Source organism: Chrysemys picta, chromosome 22 (genome assembly GCF_011386835.1).
Source record: "Chrysemys picta bellii isolate R12L10 chromosome 22, ASM1138683v2, whole genome shotgun sequence".
NCBI lineage: Eukaryota > Metazoa > Chordata > Testudines > Emydidae > Chrysemys > Chrysemys picta.
Genome location: NC_088812.1, coordinates 1,326,262 through 1,345,189, shown reverse-complemented (window position 1 = coordinate 1,345,189; position 18,928 = coordinate 1,326,262). Strand labels below are relative to the sequence as shown.

General features: G+C 64.2%; 2 protein-coding genes across 4 annotated transcripts in view; both read right to left on the bottom strand.

The window, feature by feature from the left end:
- Positions 1-18,928, bottom strand: part of LOC135977035 (uncharacterized) — a 348,641-nt gene that overhangs the window by 5,066 nt on the left and 324,647 nt on the right. The gene's annotated exons all lie outside the window — the stretch shown is intronic.
- PDE4A (phosphodiesterase 4A) overlaps positions 1-18,928 on the bottom strand; it is a 137,526-nt gene that overhangs the window by 38,361 nt on the left and 80,237 nt on the right. The window contains exon 1 of one of the 3 annotated variants that reach the window (XM_065575644.1): positions 4,200-5,050. The exons of the other annotated variants lie outside the window; for them this stretch is intronic. Coding sequence (XP_065431716.1) covers positions 4,200-4,450 — 251 coding nt within the window. The 5' untranslated portion in view covers positions 4,451-5,050. Of the gene's footprint in view, positions 1-4,199; positions 5,051-18,928 lie in introns of those variants that run through there. 3 annotated transcript variants of the gene reach the window in all.

The window sequence follows — 18,928 nt, the reverse complement described above, 5'->3', positions numbered from 1 at the left end:
CTGGTTTTCATCCCCCCCGCCATTTCCTAGCAGCCAAGACAGAAAAGGAGGGAGGCTGGACCCTCCCCCCCCCCGCCCCTGCACCCGCTTTAGCACCGTTTTGGCAGCCCCCCCAGAGATTTTGCCGTTCGGGGAAACACTGTTTGCTGTTGAAAATGGTTCCGAAAACCATGTCTTGCCTCCCCCCGGCCCGCGCTCCCCAGCAGGCCCTGCCCGGTGCCCCCCAGAGAGCACCAGTGGCTCAGACCCCGCAGCTCCCCCGGCAGCCCCGAGACCGCAGGAATTTCCAGCGGCAGGACGAGGCGCGTTTGCTTCTGACCCTTTCTGGGCCCCGCAGGACACCCAGCCCCAGGGTCTGGGGGCAACGCGGCTTTCCTGCCCCCGGCAGCCGGCTCTGCGGTGCAACTGGGCTGCAGAGCGCCCCCTGCAGGGCTGCCTGGCCCAGCCCAGCTTCCCCTGCTCCTTATCAGCCCCAATCAGCCTGCGCTAGTTTCCTGTGCCATCCACCGCGGTGATAAGCCAGTGGCCGGGGACATGGTGTTCCCGGGGGCGGGGGGGGGGGGGGGGGGGGCAGCCAGGACCCAAAGCAGCGCCCGGGTGGGGGGATGGGCAGCCGCCGGGGGAAGGGGGCAGCAGGAGCGGTGCCAAGCCTGCCCTCCCCCCCGCCCCCTGCAGCAGGGAGCCGAGCGAGGGAATCCAGCCGGGGCCGATACCGAGAAACCCCCAGTCGGTGACTCAGCGCAGCCGCCTCAAACCACAGAGAGAGGGAGTGGGGGGCAGGGGGCGCCCAGGCAGCCCCAGGATCGGGGCCCGCCAGCCTCTTGTGAGGAGCCGGCAGCAGCGGCAGGAAGCAGGAGCCACTCTCCGGAGCAGTCACGCCACTCTCAGTTCCCCTGCCCGGCCCTGGGGCGGGCGCAGGGAGATATTTATAGAGGGGCCAGACGCAGATCCCACAAAGCCGCCGTCCTGGGACGCAAGGAGCTGGGACCGCTCCAGAGCTGGGGGCCTGGATCCCCACCCGCCTCGGGCCAGACCAATGGGCCCGGATCCCCGCCCGCCCCGGGCCAGACCAATGGGCCCCGATCTCCGCCCACACCGGGCCAGACCAATGGGCCCGGATCCCCGCCCGCACCGGGCCAGACCAATGGGCCCGGATCCCCGCCCGCACCGGGCCAGACCAATGCGCCCGGATCCCCGCCCGCACCGGGCCAGATCAATGGGCCCGGATCCCCGCCCACACAGGGCCAGACCAATGGGCCCGGATCCCCGCCCGCACCGGGCCAGACCAATGCGCCTGGATCCCCGCCGGCCCCAGGCCAGACCGATGGGCCTGGATCCCCACCAGCCTCGGGCCAGACCAGGTGGGCCCGGATCCCTGCCTGCCCTGGGACAGACCAGTGGGCCCGGATCCCCGCCCACACCGGGCCAGACCAGTGGGCCCAGATCCCCGCCCACACCGGGCCAGACCAGTGGGCCCGGATCCCCGCCCACACCGGGCCAGACCAATGGGCCCGGATCCCCGTCCGCCTTGGGCCAGACCAATGGGCCCGGATCCCCGCCCGCCTCGGGCCAGACCAGTGAACCATCTAACTTGGATCTAGCCCTTCCCCCCGAGAATCTCCTGTTTCCAGCCGGGTTCTTCTCGGGCCACCTGACCGTCAGGCTGGGCTGGAGGATTTAGTGGTTAGTTGTTATCGCTGGAGTCTCATCTTTAGAGAAGCACGGAAGGGGCTTTAGAGCAACTGGCATCCGGAGGCACAGTCCTCCCCCCCACACACCATGGGGTACAATTGGCCCTGTTGTGCCGGCGCTGCACAGACCCTGCCCCCCGAGATCAGGGCCCCACTCGCGCCGGGCGCTGCACAGACCCTGTCCCCCGAGATCAGGGCCCCGCTCGCGCCGGGTGCTGCACAGACCCTGCCCCCCGAGACCAGGGCCGTGCTCGCGCCGGGCGCTGCACAGACCCTGCCCCCCGAGATCAGGGCCCCGCTCGTGCCGGGCGCTGCACAGACCCTGCCCCCCGAGATCAGGGCCCCGCTCGCGCCGGGCGCTGCACAGACCCTGCCCCCCGAGATCAGGGCCCCGCTCGCGCCGGGCGCTGCACAGCTCACGATCTAAATAAGGAGGGAGGGGAAAGTGAGGCGCACAGCAGGGAGCGGACCTGCAGGGCAGGGACTGAACCCAGGAGTCCGAGTCGCAGCCCTGGCCCACCCTGCTGTCTCTGTGCTCCTCGGGCCCCACTTCTCTCGGCTGTCGTCCCAGGCCCAGCGCAGGGCCCAGCCCAGGCCCCGATGGAAGGGGGCCAGGCCTCCCACGGCACAGCCCCCCCTCCCTTGTTTACACATTGCTCAGCAGCTCTGAGCTGACGCCCTCTCCAGCAGCCCTTTTACAGCACGAGACCCACCCCAAGGGCCCCCGAGTCGTGTTTCCTCCTCTGCCCCCTCCCCCGCCTGCCCACGCTGGCCACAGCAGCTGCACATCTGGAGCAGCACGGGCGCTGCTGACCAGAGCCGGCGGGTCAGCCCTAGCGCCGGCGGGTCAGCCCTACAGCCGGCGGGTCAGCCCTAGTGCCGGCGGGTCAGCCCTACAGCCGGCGGGTCAGCCCTAGCGCCGGCGGGTCAGCCCTAGCGCCGGCGGGTCAGCCCTAGAGCCGGCGGGTCAGCCCTAGCGCCGGCGGGTCAGCCCTAGAGCCAGCGGGTCAGCCCTACAGCCGGCGGGTCAGCCCTAGAGCCGGCGGGTCAGCCCTAGCGCCGGCGGGTCAGCCCTACAGCCGGCGGGTCAGCCCTAGCGCCGGCGGGGCCGTGAGAGGTCCAGACCAGCTGCTACAGCACAGCAGGGACACCCCCGAGGGCAGTGCCAACCAAGAGCAATGCCAGGGGCTGCACAACGAGACAGGGAGCTCGCTGGCCCAGGGCAGGAGGGGAAACTGAGGCACAGAACAGGGCAGCCCAGCAGGGCGTGGCAAAGGAGGGGGCAGAGTGCACGTCTCCAGGTTCTCCCCAGACCGCTCCTCTGCCCCCAAAGCCCTTTCATGTGGCTTCCAGCCGGGCCTGCCCCCAGCTCCAGGTGCTGGGGATTTTCCGGCCCCTGAGCAACGGGAACTGACTCTGTGCCATGGGGGGGCAGGCAAAGGGGCGTGGGCAGCGGAGCTGGATGCCCTCCTGCATGGAGCAGGGCCTGTCTGCACCCAGAGCCACGGGGCAGGGCTCCGCAGTGCCAGACACAGGCAATGTCTTAGTGGGAAATGAATGGATGCTAGTGCTTAGAGCTGGGGGCATGGAGGATGCACGCCAGGACTCCTGGGTTCTTTCCCCAGCTCCGGTAGGGGAGTGGGGGCTAGTAGTTAGAACGGGGGGCTGGGAGCCAGGACTCCTGGGTTCTTTCCCCAGCTCTGGGAGGGGAGTGGGGTCCGGTGGGTAGAGCCGGGAGGCCTGGGAACCAGGACTCCTGGAACTGGCAATAGAAGTGGGGTGTAGGGATTACAGTGGGGGGAACAGGAGTCAGGATTCCTGGGGTCCATCTCTGTTCTATCACTTACTGTGTGACCTGGAGCGAGTGCCTCAGTTTCCCCACAATCTGGGAACAGGGGATGATGCCCCACCCCACTGGGCATAGAGGCTTCATGGAAGTTAGCAAAGCGCTGGGAGTGGCTGACAGGGGACGACAAAGCCCTAAACCCCATCCCAGCTGCCCTGCAGACCCATCGGGGGTACTGCGCTCACTCTGCCAGACATCACAGGGGCCTTCGGCTGATATCATCACACAGCGCTTCCTGGCCAGGGCAAGAACCCAGGAGTCCTGGCTCCCAGCCCCCCCATCCCAGCCTAACCACTAGACCATGGGGGGATGCTGCAGTGGGGACCCCCCCTCCCCGCTCTGGGTGCAGATCCATGCCCTACAGTGGGGTGAGGGCTGCGGTGCATCCGGTCCAGCCGCACCAATCACCCAGCCTTGGCAGAGGGGCGCTGGAGACCCAGCCCTGGGCGTCCCTAGCGGGCAGGGCCGGGCATTGTACGGGGGACTCTCCCTGCTGGTGCCCGGGCTGCCCCGCTCTGCTCTCCCGGGCCTGGGGGGCACCCCGCTGTGTGCGTGCTGTGCCCAGGCCTGAGGGGGTGAAACTGCGATGGCAGGAGGCCGTGCTGGGGCCCTGACCCCCGGGCTGGCAGGGGAGGGTTCACAGCCGGGTGCCCGCTCCTTACCAGCCCTTGAGCTTGCGGTGATGCTCCTGAATGCTCCTGTTCACCCGCAGCCTGGTCAGGAAGGTGGGCGAGTTGCCGGGGAAGAAGACGGGGGAGTGGGGGGGCCTGGAGGCCGAGCCCGACTTGGGCTGGGATTGGGGGCTGCCAGAGGCACCGGGTGAGCTGGGCAGAAACGTCTCGTCGTCCTGTCTGCTCAGCAACTCCAGCTCGGGGATCCGGGGCAAGCTTCTCCTCTTCCTCTCCTGCGCCATGGATCCGCCAAGCTCCGGGTCTCGCAGGGCTGCAGGCTGGGCAGAGGAGGGCAGTAGTGCCCGAGTGGTGCTGGCAGGTCAGAGACACCCGGACAGTGCCAGGGCAGGGTGCCTTCGCCAGGCGCCTGCCGGTGCGCTCGGGGCAGGGACACGGTCCGGCTGTCAGCGTGCTGCCCTGCGGCCCCTCTGGCGCGTCCCGCGGCTCTGCCAGCCCCTGGCAGTGCCCTCCTGGTGCCACGCTGGCCCGGGGGGGGCAGCTGCTGCTCTGGGAAGCAAATGGCTGCCAAAGTTTCTAGCAACTCAGCTACTCCTGGGCTCTGGAAGTGTCGTGCGGGGGGGGGGGGTCTCGGGGCGGTGGGTGCCCCCGGATCTGGGGATAGGAGGTGCCCCCGAAAGGCCCCCCCCCGTCAGTCACCCTTCCCAGCCAGCCAGCCAGCGGGGAGGGCAGGTTCCTCCAGCCCTGCCGAGCCCAGTGCTTCACCCTCCTTCCGCTCTCCGAGCGCAGCAGGAACAGGAAAGCCTGGCCAGGCTCCACCAAGCCCCAGAGCCGAGCAGAGCCGGCGCTCGGACCCTCAGCCGGGGAGAGAGGGGCTGGGCATTCCCGACTTCCCCTCCCAGCACAAACAGCCACAGCCACTCAGGGGCAGGCACCCGGGCTGGGATTGTGGGTAAGGGGCAGGGCTAGGAGCCGAGGGAATCCAGCTTCAGTTCCCAGCTCAGCCAAGGATTCCCTCCGAGCCCTCGGGAGAGCCCTTTGCTGCCCCGTGCCTCAGTTTCCCCAGGGGTGGGGTAAGAGCCCTCCCCTTGGTTAGAGCCCAGCCTGCTCTGGGGCAGGAGCCCTGGCCCCTGCTGACGGGGGACACCTGCCTTCTGGCCCCAGCTCTGCAGGATGACCTTGGCCAAGTCCCTGCCCCACTCGGTGCCTCAGTTTCTCCTCGCACCCCTTGTCTGTTTAGACGGTGAGCTCTTTGGGGCAGGGGCTGTGTCCATGCCGTGCTCAGTACAATGTCTGCTCTCCGCCTCCCCCGGGACCCCAGCCCCTGTTCTCCCGCAGGACAGACCTGCTCCAGTCTCGGCCCCACGGGCCTCTCCCTAGGGCCTCCTAGCCCACTGCATGGGCTGGTCACAGGTACTGCCAGCCCAGTCCTTCCCCAGTGCCTGCCTGGCCTCGCCCCAGCGCCAGCCCAGTCCCTCCCCAGTGCCTGCCCGGCCCCTCTCCAGCGCCTCCCCAGCACCAGCCCCTCCCCACTGCCAGCCTAGCCCCTCCCCAGTGCCTGCCTGGCCTCTCCCCAGCGCCAGCCCAGTCCCTCCCCAGTGCCTGCCCGGCCCCTCCCCAGTCCCTCCCCAGTGCCAGCCCAGTCCCTCCCCACTGCCTGCCCGGCCCCTCTCCAGCGCCTCCCCAGCACCAGCCCCTCCCCACTGCCTGCCTAGCCCCTCCCCAGTCCCTCCCCAGTGCCAGTCCCTCCCCAGTGCCTGCCTGGCCTCTCCCCAGCGCCTCCCCAGCACCAGCCCCTCCCCACTGCCTGCCTAGCCCCTCCCCAGTCCCTCCCCAGTGCCAGCCCCTCTCCAGTGCCAGCCCAGTCCCTCCCCAGTGCCTGCCTAGCCCCTCCCCTGTCCCTCCCCAGTGCCAGCCCAGCCCCTCCCCACTGCCTGCCTAGCCCCTCCCCTGTCCCTCCCCAGTGCCAGCCCTTCTCCAGTGCCAGCCCAGCCCCTCCCCAGTGCCTGCCCGGCCCCTCCCCAGTCCCTCCCCAGTGCCAGCCCTTCTCCAGTGCCAGCCCAGCCCCTCCCCAGTGCCTGCCTAGGCCCTCCTCAGTCCCTCCCCAGTGCCAGCCCCTCTCCAGTGCCAGCCCAGTCCCTCCCCAGTGCCTGCCTAGCCCCTCCCCTGTCCCTCCCCAGTGCCAGCCCAGCCCCTCCCCACTGCCTGCCTAGCCCCTCCCCTGTCCCTCCCCAGTGCCAGCCCTTCTCCAGTGCCAGCCCAGCCCCTCCCCACTGCCTGCCCGCCCCCTCTCCAGCGCCTCCCCAGCACCAGCCCCTCCCCACTGCCTGCCTAGCCCCTCCCCTGTCCCTCCCCAGTGCCAGCCCAGCCCCTCCCCACTGCCTGCCTAGCCCCTCCCCAGTCCCTCCCCAGTGCCAGCCCCTCTCCAGTGCCAGCCCAGCCCCTCCCCACTGCCTGCCTAGCCCCTCCCCAGTCCCTCCCCAGTGCCAGCCCCTCTCCAGTGCCAGCCCAGCCCCTCCCCACTGCCTGCCTAGCCCCTCCCCAGTGCCAGCCCCTCTCCAGTGCCAGCCGAGCCCCGCCCCAGTGCCTGCCCGGACCCTCCCCAGCCCCTCCCCAGTGCCTGCCTAGCCCCTCCCCACTGCCTGCCTAGCCCCTCCCCAGTCCCTCTCCAGTGCCAGCCGAGCCCCTTCCCAGTGCCAGCCGAGCCCCTCCCCAGTGCCAGCCGAGCCCCTCCCCAGCGCCAGCCCAGCCCCATGCATGCCACAGACACTGCTCTGCCCGTCTCTGACGACCTCTTCTAGCTACAGGTCAGAGCCAGCCTGGCCCCTCCCCCCGGCCCGCCAGCCACGCTCCTCTGGAAACGCTCCTTGCTCGGGCAGCATGTCCCTTGGAGGGTCCTGCTCAGCCCCTCCAGCGTCCTGGGGCCTCCGTCCCCTGCTCTTCTCCTTCTGCCCCGGGTCTCCGGGCGAGCGCACCCGCACCCCAGTTCAAACCCCAGCTCTCCGCTGACGCCCCACCGAGGACAGTCATCAACATGTGGGGCTCAGAGGGACCGAGGGGTCGCCTAGTCCAGCCCCCGCCGCTGAGGCAGGATCCAGCAACCCAGCCCAGCCCTGGCAGGGGTTTGTCCAGCCGCCCTTAAACCCTCCGTGACAGACGGGGATGTCCCAGCCGCCCTGGGGACCCTATTGCAGAGCTCAGCTACCCTGGGATTCCTGGATACCGGACCTAACCCCCCTGCTGCGGATACGGCCCCTGCCCCTTGTCCTGCCCCAGTGGGCGTGGAGAACAACCCCTCCCCCAGCCCTGCGCGTGGGAGGCCGGTTCTCAGGGCCCCTCAGGCTTCTCTCCGGCGCAAACAGGCCCCGGGTTTGTAACGTTCCTCGCAGCGCAGGTTGGCTGAACCTTCGCTCAGTCCGGCCGCTCTCCTCCGGGCTCTCCCCAGCTTGCCAGAACGGGACACCGGGCTCCTGCTGGGGCCGTCCCGAGCGGGACAGTCACCTCCCGCGTCTCACATCCGCCACTCCCGGCCTGTTACTGCGCCCCGGGCTGATCCGAGCCCCCTTGGTAGCGGCAGCACACTGTGGGCTCACATTCAGCTTGTGACCCCCGGTGACCCTCTGCCCCTTTGCAGCACGGCCTGCGCCCAGCCTGGCAGTCCCCACGCGGGGCTTGTGCCTTTGGGTTTTCCCTTCGTGACGTTATTGACAAGAGCTGTGATCGTGTAGATCATTGTGGCAACCAAGGTCCTGTAGTTGCACCAAATCTCGTACAAAGGAGGCCCCGTAAGGTTCTGACTTGCTGGTTAGGATGATGCTGTCTGTGCGTGTGTCGTTTGTGCAGTTGAAGTTAGGAATATTGGCTCTGTACTTGTGTCTCAATGTGTTTGATTCTAGGGCTATGGCTACACTGGCGCTTGACAGCACTGCAACTTTCTCGCTCGGGTGTGAAACACCCCCCCCCCGAGCCCAGCAAGTGCCAGCGCTGTAACGCCCCAGTGGAAACCGTGCCCCAGCGCTGGGAGCTAATCCCCCCGGGGAGGTGGAGTACCTGCAGCGCTGGGAGAGCGCGGCCACACGCGCACTTCAAAGGGCTGCGGCGGGAGCGCTCCTGCAGCAGTGCTTTGACGTTTCCAGTGTAGCCACGGCCTAAGTAGCCTCAGTGAAGCATCTGGTCGGCTTCTTGAGAAGGGGCAATTCTCAGGAAGTGCCCAGTCAAGAAACACTTAACGGACGATGGACTTTGGGAGACGCCAACCCACACCTGAGCTTTCCTGGGAACCTTAAACTAACATGGAAACAATGGCGTCCTGTGACTGTAACGATGCTGCCTTTGGTGGGACCCAACGGAGAGTGTCAATTCAGGACATATTGCTGAGAACAGGGCAGGTACAGCCCCAGGCAAGTGGTTCTCAACCTCTAAGGCACCAAACCAGCCAGACAGAGAGGACTTCAGTCTCACCCCACTGGCTAACCACAAGTCACACCAGCGATTCCCTTAGACACTCCAGTTTCCCAGTATCCCCACCAGTGCCACTCGTTATGGGGACAAATGGTTATGAAAACCAATACCCCAATAAAAGGAAAAAGGTTCTCCTGATCCCAAAGGACCAAGCCCCAGACCCAGGTCAATATACAAATCAGATCTTACCCACCAATCACGCTGTTGCCAATCCTTTAGAATCTAAAATCTAAAGGTTTATTCATAAAAGGAAAGAGATCTGGATGAGAGCTAGAATTGGTTACATGGAATCAATGACACACAGAAATGGCAAAGTTCTTGGTTCAGGCTTGTAGCAGTGATGGAATAAACTGCAGGTTCAAATCAAGTCTCTGGAACATCCCCAGCTGGGCTGGGTCATTCAGTCCTTTGTTCAGAGCTTCAGTTTTCAGCAAGGTTCCTCCAGAGGTCAGAAGCAGGATTGAAGACAAGATGGAGGGTTTCTAGGCCTTTTATATTTTTTCTCTTGTGGGTGGAAACCCCTTGGTTCTCCTGTGGAAAATCACAGCAGCAAGATGGAGTCTGGAATCACATGGGCAAGTCACATGTCCATGAATGACTCAGTTTACAGGCCGACGCCATTGTTTCCATGTTAGTTTGAAAGTTCCCAGGAAAGCTCAGGTGTGGATTGGCGTCTCCCAAAATTCATCATCCGTTAAGTGTTTCTTTATTGGGCACTTCCTGAGAATAGCCCCTTCTCAAGAAGCCGACCAAATGCTTCACTCAGGCTACTTAGAATCAAAGCACATTGAGACACAAGTACAGAGCCAATATTCCTAACTTCAACTGCACAAATGACACACACACAGAGACAGCATCATCCTAACCAGCAAGTCATAACCTCTCCATAGACACCTTACGGGGCCTTCTTTGTACAAGATTTGGTGCAACTACAGGACCTTGGTTGCCACAATGATCTACACGATCACAGTTCATGTCAATAACGTCACACCCTTCCCAAGAGCAGCACTCTGCACTGGTCTTTACTGAATTTCAGTTTGTTGATCTCAGACCAACTCTCCAATTGGTCACGGTCGTTTTGAATCCTAAACCTGCCTCCCAAGTGCTCCCAGCCCCTCCCCCCGGGTGTCACTGGCACATTTTACAAGCCCACTCTCCACTCCGTTACCCACGTCGTTAATGAATACACCGACTGTCCCAGAGAGTGGGAGGACACAAGGCCCTGCACCCCCGGCGTCCTGCGATTCACCATGACTCTCAGCCAGCCAGTAAAGCAGAAGGTTTATTTAGACGACAGGAACACAGTCCAAGACAGATCTTGCAGGCACAGACAACAGGATCCCCCCTTAGTTAGATCCATTTTGGGGTCCCAGGGCACCCCAGCCCCTTGGGGAGTCAGAGCCCCGTCTGCCTCCCAGCCATTCCACCAGCCAGCTCCTGAAACTCCCCCTCCAGCGACCCCTCCCACAGCCTTTGTTCAGTTTCCCTGGCAAAGGTGTCACCTGGCCTCTAACCCCTTCCTGGGTTCTCATGTTACACGCTCAGGTATTCTCCGTCGGTCAGTCTCCCATCCCCCAATGCAGACCATCCTAGCCAACCTCCCCGCTCAGCATTCAAAGGCCACATTAAGAACAGCCCCAGTTCATAACACCGACTAGTTCCAGAGCTGACCCCTGCGGGATCCCCCTGGAAATGCCCCCCAGTCTGACAGCGCCCCATTGAGAACTACACTGGGCATTCGCTCGCTCAGCCAGTTGTCCCCCCCTTTACAGCCACTGCATCTAGCCCCATTCCCTGGCTTTGCTCAAGGGACATCAGGTGGGCCTGTCAAAAGCCCGAGGAGAAGGCAGCTCTCTCAGCGTCACCCCAGCCCCACTAGGCCAGGAGCCCTGTCGAAGGAGGAAATGGGGGCGGTTTGGCAGGTTTGTCCTTGACAAAGCCGTGCTGGCTATTCCTTCTACCCCCGCTCTCCTCCGGGTGCCGGCAGATTGACTGTTTAATCACTTGGTCCAGTATCTTTCCAGCTCTCGGAGTCAGGCCGACCGGTCTATCGTGCCCGGGGCCTGTGCTAGGCGCTCTGTTTGCCCTTCGCCCGTCCCCGGGAGTCTCCCAGATCAGTGCTAAGGGGCAGTTCCTTACGTGCCCCACGACTTTCCTCAGGCCCTGCCAACGCAAACACAGCTAACTTCTGTCGCCAGTTCCTTCCCGGCTGGCTCCCCCTCTACTCCAGACCTGGCCAAAGGCAAATCTCAGCCCCGCCCTGCGGCATCCCTCCTGGATGTCCAGCCGCCAGCTCCTCGTCTCCCCCAAGACCCTGCTCTGCCCTCTCTCGGTCACCAGGACAGCGCCAGCACTTGCCTGTCACCTGGGCGTCACCTTCAACTCGCCCCTCCCTACGTCCGCCAGCCAGGCTCCAGCTCTTATCCATTCTGCCCTGGTGACCGCGCGCCGATCCGGCCTTTCCCACCCCTCCACACGGAACATAGGAACGGCCCCCCCGGGCAGAGCAACGGTCCCGCTAGCCCAGGGCCTGCCTGACAGGGCCGGTGCCAGAGGCTTCAGAGGGAATGAACAGACCAGGGCAGTTACCAAGCCATCCATGCTGGCGTCCACTCCCAACTTCCGGCAGAGAAGGTAAAACTCTGGCCCAGGCTCTGATCAGCTCAGTTCTACAGCAGCCTTCGCTGTGGCCTGGCCAGAGCCAGTCCTGCCCCACTCAGCTCCGAGCTGAGCGCAGCTCCAAAGGCCATTCTCCCAGCCCGCTGCTTTGACCATGTCTCCCCTTCTCTGCATCCCTCCGCCAGCTCCCTTCTCTGCATCCCTCCACCGGCTCCCTTCTCTCTCCATCCCTCCGCCGGCTCCCTTCTCTCTGCATCCCTCCGCCGGCTCCCTTCTCTCTGCATCCCTCCGCCGGCTCCCTTCTCTGCATCCCTCCACCGGCTCCCTTCTCTCTGCATCCCTCTGCCGGCTCCTTTCTCTGCATCCCTCCACCGGCTCCCTTCTCTGCATCCCTCCACCGGCCCCCTTCTCTCTCCATCCCTCCACCGGCTCCCTTCTCTGCATCCCTCCACCGGCTCCCTTCTCTCTCCATCCCTCCACCGGCTCCCTTCTCTGCATCCCTCCGCCAGCTCCCTTTTCTGCATCCCTCCGCCGGCTCCCTCCTCTGCATCCCTCTGCCGGCTCCCTTCTCTCTGCATCCCTCCGCCGGCTCCTTTCTCTGCATCCCTCCACCGGCTCCCTTCTCTGCATCCCTCCACTGGCTCCCTCCTCTGCATCCCTCCACCGGCTCCCTTCTCTGCATCCCTCCGCCGGCTCCCTTTTCTGCATCCCTCCGCCGGCTCCCTCCTCTGCATCCCTCCGCCAGCTCCCTTCTCTGCATCCCTCCACCGGCTCCCTTCTCTCTGCATCCCTCCACCGGCTCCCTTCTCTGCATCCCTCCGCCGGCCCCCTTCTCTCTGCATCCCTCCACCGGCTCCCTTCTCTGCATCCCTCCACCGGCCCCCTTCTCTCTGCATCCCTCCGCCGGCTCCCTTCTCTCTGCATCCCTCTGCCGGCTCCCTTCTCTCTGCATCCCTCCACCGGCCCCCTTCTCCCAGCTGGGGAGGTGCTACCATAATACACATAATAGTCCCACCCCCCAGGGTTTAGAGGGTGAGCTCTTCGTGCAGAGGGGGGGGGCTTTCTCCCGTGGGCTCTCAACCTACCGGACTCTCTTCATCCCCAGGATGGGGAGATTCCCGCTGGGACAAGTGGCTTTTCTGCCCCAGCTCCCCTTCCCCCCGTGACATCACAGCCTGTTGCTATGAGAAAGCCGGTGATGTCAGCGAGCTCACACCAGGGGCTGGGCAGCAGCTTCCGGGGCAGGAGCCTGGGAAAGGGGCAGTGGTGAGGCCGGGACCCGCCATGCGGCCATGGGCTCTGCATGGAGCCGGGTGAGGGGCCCTCGGCCTGGAGGAAACACACAGGTGCCTGTAGCACAAATCCAGAATGGGAGCTTGAGCTGGGAGGCAAGCGGGGCTCTGGTTATAGCCAAGGGCTGGCGGCCAGGACTCCTGGGTCCTACCCCTAGTTCTGGGAGGGGAGGGGAGTCTGGTGGTTAAAGCGGGGGGGGGGGGGCAGTGGGGGCCAGGACTCCTGGGTTCTCTCCCCAGCTCGGGGAGGGGAGTCTGGTGGTTAGAGCGGGGGGAGGGGGGCACCAGGACTCCTGGGTTCTGTCTCTGGATGGGAGCAATGACACCTTCACAGGGTGTCCCGGGATCCTCCCTTTTTTGGGGTAACTGTCCCGGATAAAATGGTTCGGACGTCCCAGTGATTTGTCTCCGAGGCGGCTGCCCGAATGACGCTGTGGGTGCTCTCTGGGCGACGCTGGCCCTGCTGCCGTACCAGCCCTGGGGACCGGGGGTCCCCCCACATCCCAGTCCTGGCACCAAAACCCACAGACATGGAAGAAAGGGGAAAAAACCCACCAGTGTTCCACTGAGCCATTGCTGCCACCTGCTGGCCACTGCTGGTACTGCTCCGATGGTCAGACAGCTGCCAAGGTGGGGGCACCTGCCCTGCCTTGCCCTGCCTGGCAGCAGGCGGGGGACGGGACCCAGAGAGCACAAGCCAACCACTAACCATGGGGCGGGGCGTGATACGTGCATTGCTCCCGTGGCGAGAGAGCCCGGCTGTGGTCAGGGCCCCCACTGTGCTGCTGGGGCCAGTGAGTTACAGCCAGTGGGGCTGGGAGTCAGGGCTCATCAGGCAGACGGGGGAACTGAACTGGGGTCTCCCCCATCCTGGGGAGCGCCCCAACCGCTGGGCTAGAGGTTAGGCGGCCACCGTCCCCACCCTGGGCATGAGACAGCCCCCCCCGCCCATCTGCACCACCCGCAGGGGGAGCTGGGCGGTGTGACGAACTGGGACTGTTCTTGCTGGGGTGTGTGAATGCTGACAGGGGAGTGTGACTAGGATGGTCTGCATCGGGGGATGGGAGCCGGCCCAAGGGAACATACCTGAGCTTGTAACATGAGAACCCAGGAGGGGGTTGGAGGTCAGATGACTCCGGGGCCCGGGAAACTGAACAAAGGCTGTGGGCGGGGTGGCTGAAGGGGGCAGGCTGGAAGGAGGCGGGAGAGATGGCTGGGAGGCAGAGATGGCTCTGACCCCCCAAGGGGGTGGGCTGGCATGCCCTGGGACCCCAAGCTGGACCTAACTGAGGGGGGCCCTGTTGTCTGTGCCTGCAAGACCTGTCTTGGACTGTATTCCTGTCATCCAAATAAACCTTCTGCTTTACTGGCTGGCTGAGAGTCATGGTGAATCGCAGGAAGCCGGGGGTGCAGGGCCCTGAGTTCCCCAATACTCCGTGACAACTGGTGGCAGCGGTGGGATCTACTGCACCCCGTGGACGGCGCTTCCTGCAGTAAGTGACTGGGGAGCAGTAAAACGAAGGGGGATGGACGGGAACCAGGCCTGCTGAAGAGTGGGAGAGAGACGGTTATTACCCCTGGGAGTGTGTGACCAGCGAGAAGGACTTTTGCAGTAACAGGGTCCCCCGGGGGGATCGCAGCGAGTGGTCCCAGGGGCGGAGGAGTCTGCAGCTCGACCCTGGCGGAGAGGCGGTGACCTCGAGAAGGGCTGGCACACTAGGGGGCCCCCTGGGAACTGTGGGGAGCTGTGAGCACACAGGCCGGTGAGTGGCCAGCAGGAAGATGTATGCCAAGCGGCTTAAGAGCGACCTGGTGGAGCTGTGCAAGCAGAGGCGGCTGCGCATTGGGAGGCTCACCAAAGAACAGCTCATTGCCCAGCTGGAGGCGGAAGATCGCGCGAATGAACTGATCCCTGTGTCTCAGGGAAGCAGCCTGGCAAATGCAGCGCAGGCACCAGTGTCTGTCCCAGCTGGGAGTGGTCAGCCCGCTGCTGAGGGCTTCCCGAGACCCCTCCTTCCTATGCCTAGGGGAAGGGTGGGGAGGAGCCCAGCAAATACCGAAGGCGCCGTGACCCCCCCGGCCAGCAGGGGGTCCCCCCGGCGAAGCTCGCCGGCCAGCAGAGGATCCTCCCGGCGACGTTCGGCATCCGGGGAGCGGAATTGGCTGGAATGGGAGAAAGAGCTAAAACTGAGGGAGCTGGAGGATCGTGAACAACAGAGACAGCATGAACGGGAGGAGAATGAGAGACAGCATCAGCGTGAACGGGAGGAGAAAGAGAGACAGAGACAGGAGAATGAGAGACAGCGTCAGCATGACCTGGAACTGGCGAGATTGAAGGGCAGCGAACCCCCGGCTGCGGTGAGTGAGGGGGGACCCAGGACTGCACGGGGCTTTGATAAGTGCATCATGGCCCCATACAAGGAGGGGGAGGACATGGATGACTTCCTGGAGGCCTTTGAGACGGCCTGCGAGCTGCACCGGGTGGATCCCGCGGACAGACTCCGGGTCCTTACCCCCTTACTGGACCCCAAATCCGTGGCATTGTACCGCCAACTGGGAGAGGCAGAGAAAGGGGACTACGAACTATTCAAAAAGGCCCTGCTACGAGAGTTTGGGCTGACTCCTGAGATGTACCGGGAAAGGTTCCGGAGTCAGGATAAAACCCCTGAGATCTCATATCTGCAACTAGCCGCCCGCATGGAAAGATACGCCAGCAAGTGGGCTGGTGGGGCCCAGACGAAGGAGGACCTGATTAAACTGCTGGTACTGGAGCAACTGTATGAGCGGTGCCCATCCGACCTGAGGCTGTGGTTGGTGGACAGAAAGCCAGAGAACCCGCGACACGCCGGGCAGCTGGCTGATGAGTTTGTAAAGAGCCGGTCAGGGGGTGGCAGGGAGGAGCCCCAAAGGAACAGGCCCGCCGCGATGCAGAGAGAGAGTCACCCTGGGACCTCCCAAAGGGGGAATATGGGGAATCCCCTCCCACGGGGAATGCCCAGCGTCAGGGACAACCGACCGGCTCGAGGGGACCCACGGGACCTGAGCTGCTATTACTGCGGCCGAAGAGGCCACGTTCGGGCCCAGTGCCCCAAGCTCAAGGACAGACTGAGCAGACCGAACCCGCACCGGGTTAACTTGGTAGAGGCCCAGACGGACGAGGGGCAGGCTTCTAACGCAAGAGGGGCTGGCAGCTTATCAACTGCTCAAGAGAGAGAAGGGCCCCAGGCCAGCTTCTCTGGGGGGCCAGATGCTCCGGATTCAAAGTTCTCCGTTTACAGGGTTGGCGCGGGGCTGGCCCTGCGGAGCGAGTGCCTTGTTCCCCTGGAGGTGGATGGGAAGAAAGTTTATGGATACTGGGACACGGGCGCAGAGGTGACACTGGCCCGGCCCGAGGTGGTGGCCCCAGATCGGGTGGTGCCCAACACCTTCCTGACCCTGACCGGGGTGGGCGGGACCCCATTCAAGGTTCCCGTAGCGAGGGTACACCTGAAATGGGGGGCCAAGGAGGGCCCCAAGGACGTGGGAGTGCACCACCATTTGCCCACTGAGGTGTTGATGGGGGGGGACCTAGAGGACTGGCCAAGCAGCCCCCAGACCGCCTTAGTTGTGACCCGCAGTCAGAGCCGGCGAGGGGCACTGCGCCCTGGCCTTGGGGGGGGTGCCTTGCCTGAGGCGCAGGACCCTAACCTGGTGGGGAGGGAACGCCCAGGGACACGGCGCAGGGAGGCTGCAGCTTCGGACCCAGCGGGCGAGAAAGAGCAGGTGGCCATCCCTGTCCCAGCTGCTGAGTTCCAGGCCGAGTTACAGAGAGATCCCTCCTTGCGGAAGATAAGGGACCTGGCCGACCTCAATGCGGTACAGACCATGGGACGAGGTGGCCGGAAAAGGTTCCTGTGGGAGAAGGGGTTCCTGTACCGAGAATGGGCTCCCCCAGGGAAAATGGAGTCAGGGGGGATCAGGAGGCAGCTGGTGGTACCCCAGAAGTATCGCCGCCAGCTGCTGTGCCGGGCCCATGACATTCCCCTCTCAGGGCACCAGGGAACCTGGCGTACCCAGCAGAGGCTGCTACGGAGCTTTTACTGGCCTGGGGTCTTTGTTACTGTCCGACAGTACTGCGGATCCTGTGACCCCTGTCAGAGGGGGAGGAAGGCCTGGGACAAGGGGAAAAGAGCTTTAGGACCCTTGCCCAGCATAAAGGATCCTTTCCAGAGGGTGGCCAAGGTTAAAAGGGCGGCTCTAAACCAAGAGAGCCCAAAGCACAGACCTCCAGACTGGAGCGCTGGGAGAAGACCACAGCCCAGTTGGAACCCCAGAGGTATGGGGGTGGGGAAAGGGCACAGGCCGCATAAACCTTCCCACATGCGAACTGCGAGTGCCATCAAGCACCCCCGACCTAAGGGGGGGCGTGGAACGGAAGGGGCCTGGTGTAATTCTCACCAAGGAACTGGAGGGATGCGGGGGCATCCATGGGAACGGGGGTAGGTTCGAACTTCCCCGGGTCACTGGCTAAAGTGACCCTGCTCAGTTCGGTCTCGAAGGGGGGAGAGATGTGACGAACTGGGACTGTTCTTACTGTGGTGTGTGAATGCTGACAGGGGAGTGTGACTAGGATGGTCTGCATCGGGGGATGGGAGCCGGCCCAAGGGAACATACCTGAGCTTGTAACATGAGAACCCAGGAGGGGGTTGGAGGTCAGATGACTCCGGGGCCCGGGAAACTGAACAAAGGCTGTGGGCGGGGTGGCTGAAGGGGGCAGGCTGGAAGGAGGCGGGAGAGATGGCTGGGAGGCAGAGATGGCTCTGACCCCCCAAGGGGGTGGGCTGGCATGCCCTGGGACCCCAAGCTGGACCTAACTGAGGGGGGCCCTGTTGTCTGTGCCTGCAAGACCTGTCTTGGACTGTATTCCTGTCATCCAAATAAACCTTCTGCTTTACTGGCTGGCTGAGAGTCATGGTGAATCGCAGGAAGCCGGGGGTGCAGGGCCCTGAGTTCCCCAATACTCCGTGACAGGCGGCCAGCACCTCGCGGGAGGCAGCCGTGCGCATGCCCAGTGCGAAGGGAGCTGTTACTGTGAACACTTCGGTGCGGATGGGGGTTGTGGATTGCAGTGGGGTCTAACCCTGGGATTCAGGCATTATGTCCCTTTGTGGCTCTAAGACCTGCGGGGGGAATATGTGGGACTGGCTCTGCTGTCGAGCAGGGAACGGACTGATGGGAGCCAGATAACTCAGGCCGGGAGCAGGTGCCAGTTTTCAAGAGGCAGGTGACTAACAAGTGGGACAGCTCCCAAGGGGGTGCAGGATTCTCCGGCACTAGCCAGTCTTTACATCCAGGCTGGGAGTTGTGCTCTAGGTCAATGGGGGGCGAATGCGGGGCCGGCGCTATACAGGTCAGACAAGGGGGTCCCCGGGGCCCATCGGCCTGACCCCCTAGGAACCGCGTCTCTCATCTCTGTACTGGGCCGGGCACAGCTGCAGTTAGTCAAGTGTGACCAGCGCAAACGGCGGGAGCGAAGCGCTGGAGCTTTCCTAGCGCCAGGAGCTGGGGGAAGAGGCCCCCGCTGGAAGCACTGCAGCAAGCGGCCGGTATCTCATCGATCAGGGAAGGGGATTCTAGGAACACAGAAAATCAATGGCCTCGCTGCCCGGGCATTACTCCAATCATCGGTGACTAATCTGCGCTCGTTACCACTGTCTCTCTGAGTTACTGGGGGGGCTCCGAGGGATGGGGAAGGAAGCAATGGCCCAGCGGTGTAAGTTAAGCCGTGAGGAGCTAGAGATCAGTTTTGCACGAAGGTTCGTGCGTGCTGACGGCGTGTGACTGCACGTGCCACTAGTGAAAACGCAGGCCTGGTTAGTGGCAGTGCACGCTGAGAGCTCATGGGAGGTGACCACCTGGGAGCTGCGGGGCTGATGTAATGACCGGCCGGGACAGCCAGGAAAGAGGCACCGCGCATTCTGCTGGGGATGCTGGGTGCCTGGTCTGCTACCGAGCTCTGGGCCCAGCCGGTCTCTCTCGAGCACTCCTGTGACAGCAAGCGCCGCTCCATGCCAGCCCCTGCCTTCGAGCCCCCGGGAGCTGATCAGCTGAGCGGGGTCAGAGAACGCCCCAGGATCCTACAGGGCACACACAACCCCAGGGCTGCAAGCTGAAGGCAGCCAAATGCCGACAGAGACGGGAGGGTGGTGAACGGGGCTGTGGTGGAGTCGCCAGGCTTGGCCAACGAGAGCAGCCGAAGGGGCGTGACACAGGGCAGCTCTGCAGCGGGCAGAATTCCTGAGCAGCACCGCGTGGGACCAGCGCCCGGGAGTCTGCCGCCCAGCGCAGGGCTTTCACCTCGGACCCCGCTGCCTGCAATTGGCTCACCCCCCCAGCTGGTCCCTGCCCCCT